The 15,815-nt window shown below is 50.6% G+C and overlaps 1 protein-coding gene across 10 annotated transcripts in view; it reads left to right on the forward strand.

The window, feature by feature from the left end:
- The window catches only part of LOC144110486 (transcriptional activator Myb-like), a 195,247-nt gene that overhangs the window by 52,724 nt on the left and 126,708 nt on the right, over window positions 1–15,815 (forward strand). For all 10 annotated transcript variants that reach the window (XM_077643419.1, XM_077643420.1, XM_077643422.1 and 7 more), the window contains exon 6: window positions 5,830–5,893. In XM_077643419.1, the coding sequence (XP_077499545.1) occupies window positions 5,830–5,893 (64 nt within the window). The remainder of the gene's footprint in view (window positions 1–5,829; window positions 5,894–15,815) is intronic.

Here is a 15,815-nt window from a genome sequence, read left to right on the forward strand (position 1 = left end):
CAGTAACGAACGCAGATTTTTTCTGTCACATCCAAGGAATGACGCGACAATGTCAGCTGTTCAGTGCAGATGCCTGACTGACTCGGCCGGCCGCAGCAGCACGTTTATTAATAGCCGTCAAAAACGCCCCCTGCCGGATGGGCAGGCAAGGGTGGTCAAACGGGCTTGTTGGTAGCTCATATTTGGAAAAAAACAGCGCACCTTTAGACACGGACAGAAACAGCGCTGTGTCGTTATATCTGCCTCTGTCCGTGTCTAAAGGTGCGCTGTTTTTTCCAAAAAAACGGATGGCCAGGTTTTCATAATATAACATCCCTCCCCTCTTTATAGAAAAGGGACATGCACAATAAAGCTCATGAACAGAACAAAACAACCCAAAAAATGGTTTATGGCGAATAGCGCACTAGAGCCCTCCGGGTTTGGCCGCTGCGACGAAGGGGTGTCTGCTGCATTGGCTACGTTGTTCCGGTACACTCCGAGACGTCAGCGTCAGCACAGGAAAACTCGGGCAGTGAGTTCGCGTTCTCCTCAGAATGGCCCGAGTCGATGTTTCCAGCAACAGGTGCAGTCATAGTATCAGGTGACAGTACACCCTCTTCCCCAGCAACAACGCCGCCAGCCAGAGTGCTTCGAAAAACCGCATGCGGTGCTACTCGTACGTGATCATGGTGCTTCGTCCACACGCGGCCATCCGGAAGTCTCAGCACTCCTGCAAACCCTTCGTCCTACTCCACCGCTGCCGGCCCCTATCTCTGCCCAGGCCGGAAATTCCACACGAATACCTGTTTTTCTGGCTCCAGGTTAGTCACCCTGACTGACATCCGGTTCCTGCAAATATTTTCGTGTAGCTGCTTCACCATGACTGCCTTCCGGAGATCCGGCCGAAGTAAGTCAAGGGCTGTTTTCAGCTTCCTGCCCAGTAGCAGCTCAGCAGGACAGCAGCCAGTTACCACTTGCGGTGTGGTCCTATATGTTAGTAGGATTCTAGCCAGCTGTGTACGAATATCTCCCGATCCGGCCTTCTTCAGTTTCTGCTTGATTGTCTGCACTGCCCGCTCTGCTGCGCTGTTGGACACTGGGTGGTATGGTGGCACCAGTATCTGTTGGATGCCATTCTTCTGTAAAAATACCTTGAACTCCTCACACGCAAACGCCGGGCCGTTGTCCGACACGACGACACCTGGCAAGCCCTGACCTGCAAAGATCGGTCTTAGGCTCTGGATTGTAGCTGCTGCGGATGGAGTCGTCACCGGATAGACCTCTATTCATTTCGAAAATGCGTCCACCACGAGGAACAAATGCACATTCTGCACCGGGCCGACGATATCTACATGCAAACGAGACCGCGGCCTCTCCGCAAAAGGCCATAGCCTAACAGGCACTGGCCTAGGCAACCACTGGTTCTCCTGACAAACACCTGGACTGCTGCCATAATGTCTCCGTCCAGTCTCGGCCACCAAACATGGCTGCGGGCAACCGCTTTCATTTTTGAAATCCCGGGATGACTTTCGTGTAGAAGATGCAGTACTTCAGCCTGTAGCGATGCAGGGATCACCGCTATGTTCCCCAATAAAATGCAGTTACTCTGGACGCTGAACTCTGGGAACCGAGCTTCAAATGCTTTCCAAGGCTCTCCCAAGGGAGGCCCTCTACCCGTCCGTAAAGGTTCTCGCAACTGTACCAAACATGGGTCTTTGTTAGTGGCCGCTGCCACGATTGATGCTGATAGCACCCTTGGATAACAACCCTGGAGCATGAAAACTTCTGGAGGGCATTCAACGTTAGCCTCCCTCACGGGCAGGGCAGCCGACTGAGGCCATCTGCGCAAGGAATCTGTCCACCAGGCTTATACCTCAAGACATAGTCGTATCCTGATAAGAACAATGCCCAGTGCAGGACACGCGGAGAACATGACTGGTATAGGCCTGTCTGCTGCCAAGAGACCCAACAGCAGCTTATGATCAGTCACAACTTCAAGTCTGCTACCCCAAAGGTACTGCTTGAAGCGTGTAACTCCGAATACAACAGCCTCTTTGTCAAGCTGACTGTAGTTCCTTTCCGCCGAGGCCAGGCTTCACAACGCAAAAGCTATTGGTCGCTCCACTCCGTCTGCTTCCCTCTGTGCGAGAACCGCGCCAAGGCCACAGGGTGACGCATCCGTGACCAACACTGTAGCCTTCCCCGGATCGAAATGTGCCAACGTCAATGCTGATACCAGTAATGCCTTACTTCGGCAGAATGCATCTTCCTGAGCTGGCTCCCAAGGCCACGGTGTGCCCGGACTCAGCACGTGATTGAGCGGCTGAAGCATTGTTAAAGCTGGGGAATGAATTTCCTGTAGGAATTAATGAGGCCAATGTAGCTTTGGAGCGTCTTGCAATCTCTTGTTTTGGAGCCAAAAGGACCACTTCAATGTTCTTAGGGCTCGGCTGCAGGCCTCTGCTTGTAATGACGTGGCCCAAGTACTCAACTGTTTCCTTCATGAACTCGCACTTGGCCAGTTTCAGGCGGAGCCCTGCTTCCTGCAGGCGTCCAAGGACACTGCACACATTCTTCCAGTGATCCTCATCGGTCCGGCCAGTCACCAAAATGCCTTCGAAGTAAACAGCAACGTGCGGCAGATCACCCGGCAAGTTGTCCATTTCGCGCTGAAACAACGCGGGCGCTAACACTACGCCAAATGGAAGCCTGGCGAATTGGAAAAGGCCTTTCAGCGTATTGATTGTGACCAATTCCTGCAACTCTGGTTCCAACTGTACTTGTTGATACGCATCCTTTAAGTCAAGCTTGGTGAACTTGACACCGCCGCTCAGTTTCGCAAACAGTTCTTCAATTCTGGATAGCTTTTGCTGACCGTTACTGAGTTAATGGTGACCTTAAAATCACCACAAATGTGTACTCTGCCGTCTTGTTTGACCACAGGCACGACAGGTGCGGCCCACGTTAACGTCCGGACAGGGCGTACGATGCCTTCTCCCTGCATGTGTTGCAGTTCTTCTATTACTTTGTCTTGGAGTGCAAATGGCACCTGCCTTGCTTTAAAAAAACTTTGGTTTTGCCCCTTCCGGTAGTGAAATCTTGGCCTGTACGCCTTTTAACGTACCGAGCGACTCCGAGAAAGCGTCTATAAATTCCTTTACGAGGCTTGTCACGGTACAGACTGCATTAAGCTTCTTCGGTTTCGTTATGGTAATCGCGAACGCTTCCATCCAGTCTCTCGCCAACAACGTCGGACATGGTCCTTCCACAACGAACAGTGGCAGCGTTGCCTCGCGGGCTCCTAACTTTGCAACGGCCGTAATTTTCCCCAAGACTGCCGAAAGCTGCCCTGAATAACTTTTCAATTTGACGTCGGAATGCTCTAACTGTGCTCCAGGAAACATGATGTTGAACTTATCCTCACCTATAATAGAGACGCTGGCTCCGGTGTCCAATTCCATCACCAGTGGTACACCATTAACGAAGACTTGGACCTGCATAGGCTCAGGTTTGGCCGCCTGTAATGTCTACATGTCGTAAGGTGCATCCGTGTCGTGCGTCCGTGGCTCGGGAATCTCGTCCATTTTGTGCACTGAACGCAGTCTCATCTGGTTTCTCTGGTCCACCGCTGGGTCGCTGCAGACCCTTGCAAGGTGCCCTTGCTGCCCACACTTGAAACAAACACTAGAGCTGTGCCGGAACCGCGTCGCCGATTGTTTGCCGCCGCACCGCACGCAACCCCGCCGCTCAACTGCAGCTCTTCTCGGCGGTCGTTCCACGAAATTGGCCGTCCCTGTCTCGCTTGTAATGTCAATGCTGCTTACGTGCACAATGCGTTTGCATCCTTCCTCGCGGCTTCAATGGCAGACACCGACTGCTTGGCCGATTCCAGGTTAAATTCGCGGCTTCCAGGAGGCGTGTCTGCATTCCTGTATCATTGATACCACAGACAATCTGATCCCTCATCATGCGGTCACGCGACGCCGGTCCAAAATTGCAGTCATCCACAAGCCTGTTAAGTGCCGCAAAGTAGTCGCTGACCGACTGACTTTCATGCCTCCGCCTCGAGAAAAATTTGAAACTTGCGACGACTTCAGACACCTTCGGCTTGAAGTGGAAACTCAAAACAGTGAAAATTGCCGTGAGCGTCGCATCCGCAGGCTTCGTAGGCACAAGCAAGCTTCTCAGCAGCGAATATGTTGTCGGCCCGCAGGTTGTCACAAATACCGCTTTCTGCTTTTCTTCGGTGACGTTGTTGGCAGCAAAGTACAGCTGAGCGCGCTCGTGGTACTCCGCCCACTCGGTTGTGTCCGCGTCGAACGGTTCCAGCTTTCCGGCGGTCATCTTCACCTGTTAATGGCGCGCACTTGCCGCGCAGCACTCTAAACCAATTTGCCACCGGATCCCATCCTGGTCGCCAGTTGTCACGTCCAAGGAATGACACGACAATGTCAGCTGTTCAGTGCAGGTGCCTGACTGACTCGACCGGCCGCAGCAGCACGTTTATTAATAGCCGTTAAAAACGCCCCCTGCCAGATCGGCAGGTTGTCATAACAGTCTATTCCATAATGCTTACTGGCAGGATGATTCCCGTGCTCAACTGCATACTCCACAGTATGTAACTTAAGACCGGCCACTTAACCGACATTTTGGCGTGCTGTGCGCAGGTAAAAAGAAAAGCAAACAGGAAAAGGGGGCAAGTGGGGCAGGGTGGGGGGTGGGTGTGACTAGAACGGGTCGGTATAATAAAAAAAAAAAACGAAAGAAAGCAGAGCGCTAGCGCGAGGAGGTGCCGTGTGGCTGCTGCTCCTGTTGTAATGATATCAGCCAGATCTAGTGAAATGGGAAAGCTACAGCATGGCCATTCGCAGGACTGCAGGAGATCAAAGTTAAGAGCGCGTTTATTATATGGGAGGAAAAAATAATCCAAATTTTGACGACTAAAAATGGGGGTGCGTTCATTATGCGAGTAACTATGGTAAAGGAAGGTCATTGCAGTGGATGTGAGGACCTCCACTTTGGCATAGCCTGCGTGGAGGTCTGCGGAAATCCAGAGGCCGCCCCGTACGGTTTGCAGAAATGCTGTGGACAATGCAGCTATCAACATTGGCCTGTTCACCTCTGGCCTCGTGCTATAAGGTGCAGAGAGGCGGCCAGTGTTTTGGTGAGAATTTGGTTTAGGGCTGCAACTGAGCTGCATTCTATGCCCTTGGTGGTGGGTAAGCTGTCGAGCAAGTGGGGTCCTCTTCATTGCTCTCGCTGGGCCTTGGCGGATTGTTGGTGACTAGCACAGTTCTCCTCTTCTGCCACAAACTGTGTGTTCATTTTCACGAGAGGACTAAAAGACAAGCCAGGTGAAAAGTAACGATTGGCACCCCTGCCAGGAGACTCTGCCACAACTGGCAAGAAGCATTTGACGATTCTGTGCAAACGGGCACCGTCTGTCAATAGCTAGTGGCAGGCAGTCTGGCCTATAAATGAATTTAGTATACTACCTCGGGTACTTGGGATATAATTGGATATAACAACCGTTCATGTGTTAGCCTCTGACGTTGTCAACTTTTGTGTGCTACATCAGATGCATCAAAGCCTAAGCGTGCCACCTCGGATGTAATAGTATGTCATCATATAATGAAAATTTGGCTGCTAATGCATTCAGATGGTCCACCAAGTATCACCTAAGAGGTTTCTTGCAGGCCGAATTCACTCCCCAGTTATCCTAGTTAGTTCCTCTAAACTTCTGTGTGCGACGCAATCGGTGGGAGAGCGGCTGTCCCACCTGTCTGTTTCTTGCGGCTGTCAATGAGGATGTGGTTTTTGCACACACGGTGTCGTTTCTCTCTGTTTCAGTTGCAGGAACGACGAACCAAACCACAGAGCATTGCTATCAAGCAGGAGCAGGGAGCATGCAAGCGTAAGTAAATTTTTGTATATGCTATACATAGAGGGTGTTCTGTATTTATCTTTCTGGGTTGTAAAAAACTCTCCTGCGCGAACTACTGGCCTGTTTAGGCTCAAGCACAGACCATAGGGTGGCTTATTATAGTCTGTGTTTTTCTATAAATAATTTGAACATTGGAACTTGCCTGAATTGTCCGGAATCGGCAAAAACTGCACTCGTCTGAGCGGAGAATTTTCGTCTAGTCAAATGGAAGAGCAGATTTGACAGGCTGCGCCATAGCGGTACTGCAAGATCTACCTTAGCTCCGAGCAGGGATATTGGTTGCCTCGCACTTCCCCAGATGGCGCAGCCTCTCAGATCGGCTATCCCGCTTGCTTGTCTCGATGAAAATTCTGCACGCAGACAACTCCAGTTCTGCACCAAATCCGGGCAGTCCTGGCAAGTTCTAATGGTAAATTATGTATCGGAAAACGTAGACTATCGTAAGCAACCTTGCGGTCTCTGCATGAGCAGAAATGTACCAGTGGTTTGCGCAGGAGAATTTTTTACAACCCGGGCAGATAAATTTGAAACATTGTGTATATATAAACCATTTTCTATGTTTGTGTGTGTGTGTGTGTGTGTGTGTGTGTGCGCGTGCATGTGTGCGTGCACGCATGCATGCATGCTGTTGCAAAAGGGTTGCAAGCCCCAAGGGTAGCGTTGGCCTGGCGGCCTGGGGCAAAGCTGGAAACATCCGAAGGTCCCGGCAAAGGATGAGTTGACTGGCAACAGAACAACTTGTTTATTCTGGCATCGCAAAAGAGCAGCCGGTCAGGGCGACCACGTTACTCGCAGGAAGAAATCGAAGTCCCCTTGGCGTCCGGGGCAGCGGCTTTTTATACCCTCGGAGTCGAGGGCAAGAAGGAACGGCTTGGGATGAGGCGCCCGATACGGCGACGCTCAGACATGTTCAGACGTGACGTGCGCGTCCGCCGGGCTGGTGCCGGTCAGACCTCCTCGCCTCCCAGTTGGGGAGCTCCTCTCCCCGGCTGCCGCGCTTTGACAAGCGTGGGCACCAACATGCACACACACACACGCACACACGACGACACGTGGCATTGAAACCTGCCTGGACGCGCTTGGCGAGAGGCGTTACGGCAGCACTGAACGGGCCCAAAATGACCGCCACTTTGAACGAAGCCGCGGCGTCCGTTGCATCCGCGCCGGCTATACCGCGCGTCGTAGGCGAAACGTAACAGACCGCCCCGCCGGGAGAAGGAGATCCCGATGGTCAGGGGACTGCATCCGCTGTCCGGAGGGATGTCGCTCGATGATGCTCGTAATCGAAACCGGTCGTCCCTCGACGTTGCTTGAGCGCAGCGCACAGAGAAGGCCTCGTTCTCAGGTTCAGGTTCACACAGGGCACTGCAAAGTGACTTCGGGAGAGTTGCCATTTTTGTGCTCGTTCCCAGCAAGCGTTAGAACTACGCCGAAACGCAACCGCTCAGTCAGCAAGCACGAGACAACCCTCACTAAGCTCTGCCAGGCTCTTTCCCCTTTTATACTACTGCCTAGTTCCTTACAGTAGTCAAGCAGCACTCAGAACGCGTCCACAAATGAGAAAATTGCACTAGAAAGCACGTCATCACTTTGAAACACTAAACAAAAGCAATATGTTAAAAATCCTGCCTCAGGAAGAAAACATCAGTAACAAACAACTGTGAGGCGGATTCCTACGTTAGGGGCTTCGACTTAAGCCATCGGCGTTACCGTTGAGACTCCCCTTTTTGTAACGCACCTCAAAGGAATATTGTTGCAAAGCGAGGCTCCAGCGCAGGAGGCGGCCATTTTTGGGAGAGATGGTCTGCAGCCATTGGAGAGGGCAGTGATCCGTCTCAATGATAAACCTCGAGCCGGCTAGGTAGCATGACAATTTCTGAACGGCCCACACGAGACACGCACACTCTTTCTCGGTGGCGCTGTACGCCTGCTCACGACAGGTCAGCTTACGACTAGCATACAGGACGGGGTGTTCCACTTCTCCATTGTCCCTTTGGCACAGTACAACGCCCATGCCTCGCTCACTAGCATCGCACTGAACAACGAACCCTTTTGTGTAGTCTGGCAATCGTAGCACAGGCTGGCTTGTTAGGGCGCTCTTTAGGGCGCTAAAAGCTCTTTCCTTTGTCTCGCCCCAGACGACTGTTTGGGGCTCTGTTTTTCTTAGAGCATCCGTCAGGGGAGCCGCGATATCGGAGTACCTGGGGATGTACCTCTGATAGTAGCCGGCGACACCTAAGAACGACCGAATATCGGTCTTCGTGCGCGGTTGCGGGAAGTCTCGCACAGCGGCCACCTTTATTTCAGAGGGGCGGCGACGACCCTGTCCAATCACGTGACCGAGGTAGACAACCTCGGCCTGTGCTAATTGGCACTTGGGAGCCTTGACTGTCAAGCCCGCTTCGCGCAGGCGGGTTAGCACTGCCCGCAAGTGTGCCATATGCTCAGACCAGGATGCGGAGAATATCGCTACGTCGTCTAAATACGGTAAAGCGAATTCTTCCTGTCCCCGCAACACTTTGTCCATGAGGCTTGAAAAGCAGTATGGCGCGTTCTTCAAACCAAAACTCAAAACTTTAGGACGGAATGTTCCCATTGGTGAAATGAACGCCGCATACGTACTAGCCTCTTCTGTAAGTGGAACCTGCCAATAACCCCTGACAAGATCTAGGGTGGAAATAAACTGAGCGCTACTAACTTTCTCAAGGCGCTCCTCGATGTTAGGGATCAGATAAATTTGATCCTTAGTGATGGAATTAAGCCTGCGGTAGTCGACGCAAGGACAAGGTTCCTTGCCCGGTACCTCAACTAAAATCAAAGGGGAGGTATAATCACTCTCACCCGCCGCAATAACACCGAGCTGTAGCATTTTCTTTACCTCAGCCTCCATAATATCGCGCTGGCGGGGTGACACCCGGTACGCCTTGGATCGTACTGGCTCTGGCGAGGTAAGTTCTATATCATGAGTAAGGACAGAAGTCCTACCAGGCCTCTCAGAGAACTGACCTTGAAACTCTTGTAAGAGTTGGTGTAGTTCGGTTTTCTGCTCAGGCGACAGCGGTGCTTTAATGATTAAGTCACTAATGACCTGATCAGTGTCTTCCCTGTTCGTCACTGAGCCTAGTCCCGGAAGCTCGACCGGAAGCTCTTCGGGAACGTTTACCATCATACACACCACTGCTTCCCGTTGTCTATAGGGTTTGAGCAGATTACAGTGGTAAACTTGCTGTGCTTTCCGCTTTCCTGGCAGACTCACCACGTAGTTAACATCCGACAGTTTTTGAACAATCCGTGCTGGGCCCTCCCACTGCACGTCGAGTTTGTTTTTTAGCGATGTGCGCAATACCATTACCTCATCGCCCACCTCAAAACGACGGGCCCTGGCTGTCCGATCATAATAAACCTTGGCCTTCTGCTGGGCCTTTGCCATTGCTTCACCTGACAACTCCTGTGCCCTTCTTAAGCGTTCGAGGAGACTAAGCACGTACTCGACCTCGACGGGGTCGTCGCCCCTGCCTTACCACGAGTCTCGAAGCATGCGAAGTGGAGACCGCAGCGAGCGACCGTACACCAGCTCAGCTGGCGAAAACCCCGTAGCCGCATGCGGCGCGGTCCTTAATGCAAACATCACCCCAGGCAGACACAGCTCCCAATCAATTTGTTGCTCAAAACACAATGCTCTCAACACGCGCTTCATGACGGAGTGGAGCTTCTCAACGGAATTCGACTGTGGGTGGTAGTCAACAGGATAGATAAGCGGGCGAGTTGGTGATACATAATGCAAAAAAACAGCGCGAACAAACGGGGACTAGACGAAGAATACACAGGAACAAGCGCTGACTCTCAACTAAAGTTTAATCACAGGAAGCACACTTATAAAAGGAAACAGAAAACGAAAAAAACACAAAATCAGAACGCATGTGTTACTATGTGATGTCCAGATATGCAACCTCACAGTCACGCAGGAGCAGGGATGGTTGGCTGACACATAATCTTGGTTTCTTTGTCATGTTATACGCCTCGATAATTTCCCTGGTCAACTGGTCGGGGTGTTTGTACAAAATGTCAGTAAAATGCAAGGACGGAAAACATGATTGACACTCTCGGCAATGATCAACTAGATTAGTGGAGCGATTAGATTCTAATGAATTGAGATGTTCTCCAAGTCGTGTGTTAATACAACGTCCCGTTTGCCCAATGTATATCTGACCACAGGATAGGGGGATTTTATAAACTACCCCTTTGGAGCACGGCACAAAACTTTTAGCGTGCTTAACACCACAGGACGTTACAGATTTCTTGGGGTTGCGGGACTTATTTTCTACTCCCTGCCGCACAAGGAAATGATGACTGCTGTTTCTGATTGCATCACTTCGGACAATGATGAAGAACAGTTTATAAGTGTTTGTGGTATTGCTGTGTCTGGGTTCCTTGAGCTGTTGTCTTTTTATGTTAAATCTACCTTTGTTGAATGGGAAGGCACACTCTATACCCAGAAAGCGGGTGTTTGTATTGGGTCTAAAGTAGCGCCTGCGCTTAGTGATATTTTTCTGTCATTCGTGGATAGAGCTATCCAGAAAGATTTGTGTGGAATGCCGTACCGAATTTTCAGATACGTCGATGATTTTTTAATCCTCATTGAAAAAACGGACTATGCCAAGCACATGTCTACAGTGTTAGAAGCATTTAAAGCTAATGCACGGGGTTTACAGTTCACCACTGAGGTACCGGTCGATAACCAGATACAATTTTTAGATTTATGTTTGACTGAGGGGAAGGGACACATGTGTTGGAATTACGCGCCACGTGCCAACAAACCGCTGCTGAACTATAAGTCACATCATTCTAAAGTAGTGAAATGTGGAATTGTTGTTTCATCCTTGTCATCTGCGTTGTCAAAATCTTGTCACCATGCTATGCAAGAAAGCTTTGATAATCAGGCTAAGAGACTAAAGGAAGCAGGATATCCAGCTGAGCTTATCACTTTGGGTTGCAATAAAATAATTAAAAAGCTTAAAGCGCCGACATTGCTGCCGTCTTCACAGAAAGAACAGAAACGGAAAAAGTTCGCAGTACTTCCCTATGTGCATCGCCTGTCTCATGGTCTTAAAAATGTGGCCCATAGGTATAAAGTTGATGTGGTTTTTTCGGCCCCGAATAAGCTCAGTAAAATTTGTTCAGCAGTAGAAAATAAGTCCCGCAACCCCAAGAAATCTGTAACGTCCTGTGGTGTTAAGCACGCTAAAAGTTTTGTGCCGTGCTCCAAAGGGGTAGTTTATAAAATCCCCCTATCCTGTGGTCAGATATACATTGGGCAAACGGGACGTTGTATTAACACACGACTCGGAGAACATCTCAATTCATTAGAATCTAATCGCTCCACTAATCTAGTTGATCATTGCCGAGAGTGTCAATCATGTTTTCCGTCCTTGCATTTTACTGACATTTTGTACAAACACCCCGACCAGTTGACCAGGGAAATTATCGAGGCGTATAACATGACAAAGAAACCAAGATTATGTGTCAGCCAACCATCCCTGCTCCTGCGTGACTGTGAGATTGCATATCTGGACATCACATAGTAACACATGCGTTCTGATTTTGTGTTTTTTTCGTTTTCTGTTTCCTTTTATAAGTGTGCTTCCTGTGATTAAACTTTAGTTGAGAGTCAGCGCTTGTTCCTGTGTATTCTTCGTCTAGTCCCCGTTTGTTCGCGTTGTTTTTTTGCATTGTGGGTGGTACACTGAGCTGTGTAACAGCTTTACCCCACACCTTTCGAGAAAGGCTGTCGTCAAAGCGCTGGTAAACACTGTGCCCTGATCTGACTGGATTTCTGCAGGAAAACCAACTCGCGCAAATATGGACAGTAGTGCATTGACTATCTCAACTGAGCTGAGTTCTTTAAGCGGCACTGCTTCAGGGAACTTTGTCGAGGGGCAGATCACAGTCAAAATGTGTCTGTACCCCGTGGCTGTTACCGGCAGAGGTCCCACTGTATCAATAATAACGAGCCGTCTAAAAGGCTCCGTAATGATAGGTACCAACTTCAACGGCGCCCTCGATTTGTCCCCTGGTTTGCCAACCCGCTGACAGGTGTCACATGTCCTCACAAAGTGTTCTACGTCACGAAAACACCCTGGCCAATAGTACTCTTGCAAGAGACGGTCCTTAGTCTTCTTAACTCCTAGGTGTCCGGACCACGAACCGCCATGCGACAAGCGCAACAGATCCTGACGGTAGCACTGAGGCACGATCAGCTGATCGAACTCGACTCCCCTGCGGTCTAGATACTTCCGGTACAAGACCCCACCTCTTTCCACAAAACGAGCATTTTTCTTGGCGATACCTTCCTTGACATTGCAGCGCATGTTTTCTAGGCTGCCATCCTTTTTTTGCTCGGCTATCAAAGCTGACCGGCTGACTTTTAGCAACCTATTAAGTCCATCGGACGTAGGCGCGATGAGCAAATCTGCAGATAGCTCTTCTAACTTTCCCGTGTCGGGCGTTTCCTCTCCAGTACCTGGTGCCTTCAGCGCTACAGGCTCAATATTATTCAGTTCGGACGTGCTCTGAATATCAGCTTGCTGTGCCTCCGACCCTTTCTCATTGTTCGACAACGTCGGCCCCGCAACTACCGCCTTTGCAGCGAGCTCCCGAACTCTCGATCTGGTTAAGGCCTGAACGCTAGCCTCACCAAACAAAAGCCCCTTCTCGCGCAGGAGGTGATCGGACCTGTTCGAAAATAGGTACGGGTACTGGGGGGGCAGCATAGATGACACTGCGGCCTCCGTCTCAATTGCTCCGAAAGGTCCTTCAATAAGCACTTTTGCTACGGGCAGACACACGCTATGAGCTTCCACGGCTTGCTTGATCCATGTGCACTCGCCCGTGAACATATCGGGTTCTACGTAAGAGGGGTGAACTACATCCATTGTAGCTGCGGAATCACGAAGCACTCGGCACTCTTTCCCGTTCACGAGGAAGTCTCGCATGTAAGGCTCGAGAAGCTTCATGTTCTCGTCAGTGCTGCATAATGACAAAAACACGACTTTTGTTTTTGTTTCTGGACACTGCGCCGAAAAGTGACCCGGCTTCTGACACGTATAACACACGCGCGCTTGCCTCGTCTCGAACCGCTTTCTGCGTTCGGCTTCGGCTGCCGCCGTCTCCTTACGTTCGGTCGGACTGCTTTCACTCGCATCCGCACTACGTGTCTCCCCCCTTGCTCTCATGGGTGTGAACTTCGGCCTCTCAGACTTGGAGCCAAATTCACCCTTTTGACCGTCCTTAGCTCCGCGAGCCCGACGCGTCACAAACTCCTCGGCTAGCTCGGCGGCTTTAGCCACTGTACTAACGTCTGGCCTATCCAAGACCCAGTACCGCACGTTCTCAGGTAACCGACTATAAAACTGTTCTAGCCCGAAACACTGCAGAATTTTCTCGTGGTCACCAAACGCTTTCTCTTCTTTGAGCCACTCCTGCATGTTTGACATAAGCCTGTAGGCAAACTCTGTATATGACTCACTTCTGCCTTTTTCATTTTCCCGAAACTTCCGACGGAACGCCTCCGCTGACAGCCTGTACTTCTTTAGCAGACTCGATTTCACTTGGTCGAAATCCTCTGCCTCCTCTCTCTTCAAGCGAGCGACTACGTCGGCCGCCTCGCCGGGTAACAAAGTGAGCAAGCACTGTGGCCACGTTTCCCAAGAGAACCCCTGCTTCTCGCACGTTCGCTCAAAGTTAACCAGGAACAAACCAATGTCCTCTCCAAGCTTAAACGGCCGCATCAGGTCAGTCATTTTGAACGATACCCGTTCTCCTGCACCGTGTGCCTGACTTCCATTACGAGCGCGTTCCATCTCTACCTCGAGACGCTTCATTTCCAAAGCGTGTTGACGGTCGCGCTCTTCTTTCTCTTTATCTTTTTGTTCTTTACGTTCGCGCTCGTCTTTTTGCTCTTTACGTTCGCGCTCGTCTTTCTCTTTTTGCTCCCTCTCCTCAATGGTCTCAAGGCATTCCGACAGCTCGTTATCCTCAGCCTCCAACTCAAGAATAGCCCTTAGCAGTTCTGGTTTTCTGAGTTTGTCTGAGACATCCAGACCCAACTCTCTTGCAAGCTCCAGCAATTTCGGTTTGCGCAACGACTTCAAATCCATGGCTGCTCCGAATGCTGCTTTCTCTACTGCCTACTATTGTCTTGCCGCAAACTAACCCGGCAGCAACGACAACACAATTACCAGCTCTGTTTCTGACACTAACAAAAGCCTGGCAAAACTCAGAAGAAGAAAGTCCCGCACTCACCAAACCTCGCAGCCAAGAATTCAGCGCAGTCGTTCCGCTGCAGGCAACCAGTCATCACACAGGGCTCGTTGCACTGCTCCCGGATGGTCGTTGTGCTGCTCAGCATACAGTTGACCGCATATCTTCGCTGCTGGCCTCCGTTGTCGTGATCTCACCGCTGGCAACCAGTTGTTGCAAAAGGGTTGCAAGCCCCAAGGGTAGCGTTGGCCTGGCGGCCTGGGGCAAAGCTGGAAACATCCGAAGATCCCGGCAAAGGATGAGTCGACTGGCAACAGAACAACTTGTTTATTCTGGCATCGCAAAAGAGCAGCCGGTCAGGGCGACCACGTTACTCGCAGGAAGAAATCGAAGTCCCTTTGGCGTCCGGGGCAGCGGCTTTTTATACCCTCGGAGTCGAGGGCAAGAAGGAACGGCTTGGGATGAGGCGCCCGATACGGCGACGCTCAGACATGTTCAGACGTGACGTGCGCGTCCGCCGGGCCGGCGCCGGTCAGACCTCCTCGCCTCCCAGTTGGGGAGCTCCTCTCCCCGGCTGCCGCGCTTTGACAAGCGTGGGCACCAACATGCACACACACACACGCACACACGACGACACGTGGCATTGAAACCTGCCTGGACGCGCTTGGCGAGAGGCGTTACGGCAGCACTGAACGGGCCCAAAATGACCGCCACTTTGAACGAAGCCACGGCGTCCGTTGCATCCGCGCCGGCTATACCGCGCGTCGTAGGCGAAACGTAACAATGCACTCACACATTTGTGCCTCTTTAATATGGAAACTTACTGTCCAGACAATAGACAGGGAGGAAATGTACAAAGCCCATTGGGGTCCATGTATTTTTGTCGTGTTAATATGGACGGTTATGAAATGAAAATGTTAACTACCTCAACCAGATGTTTCTTTTTGTTGATTTTGAGTGCAGGACATCAGAGGAACGCAGTGCGAATGACTGAGTGATGGCTCCTTTCTTTTGTGCTTTCGTGCTTTGCAATGCAAAGTTGCCCAGTCAGTGAGCTTTACTATTAGCCATGTTGAATGAAGTTGTGAAGAAAACTCCACAGCTTGTGCCACGTTGAAAGCCACAATGATCAGCTGCCAGCCAACTATGTCATGGGATGTGAATAGTCTTAGGTCATGCAGCCATGAGACTACTTCAAGCTTATCATAAAGCACTAGGCGTGTCAAGCTTCACCACATAATTGCGAACATGATGGTGACCAGGATAATGGGCTTAGAGCTCCCAAAATTATGCACAATTTAAACTTCAATGACTGCCACTGTGTACAGAGGGAGGCCATGGCCCAATTTTTTTTTCTGGATATGTCTTCCTTTCATCATCATCATTTATTGTTCTCTTAAAGGGACACTGAGGAGAAATTGAAGTTGGCTTGTATCGATAGAATACCAGCTCCTGATCACAAAACCGCCGCTCTTACTGAAAACAAAGCTCTTGTAAGGTAGAAAATAGCAAGAACCAAAATACAGGTATCGCCGCCACAGGCCAATCTCGCAAGTACAAGCGTGGTGACGCCATAGGACAAGAGACGCCACCTTGGAGGAATTTTCCTTTCTACATGTTGTGCGAATCTTTG

Source organism: Amblyomma americanum, chromosome 11, assembly GCF_052857255.1.
Source record: "Amblyomma americanum isolate KBUSLIRL-KWMA chromosome 11, ASM5285725v1, whole genome shotgun sequence".
NCBI classification, from domain to species: Eukaryota; Metazoa; Arthropoda; class Arachnida; order Ixodida; family Ixodidae; genus Amblyomma; species Amblyomma americanum.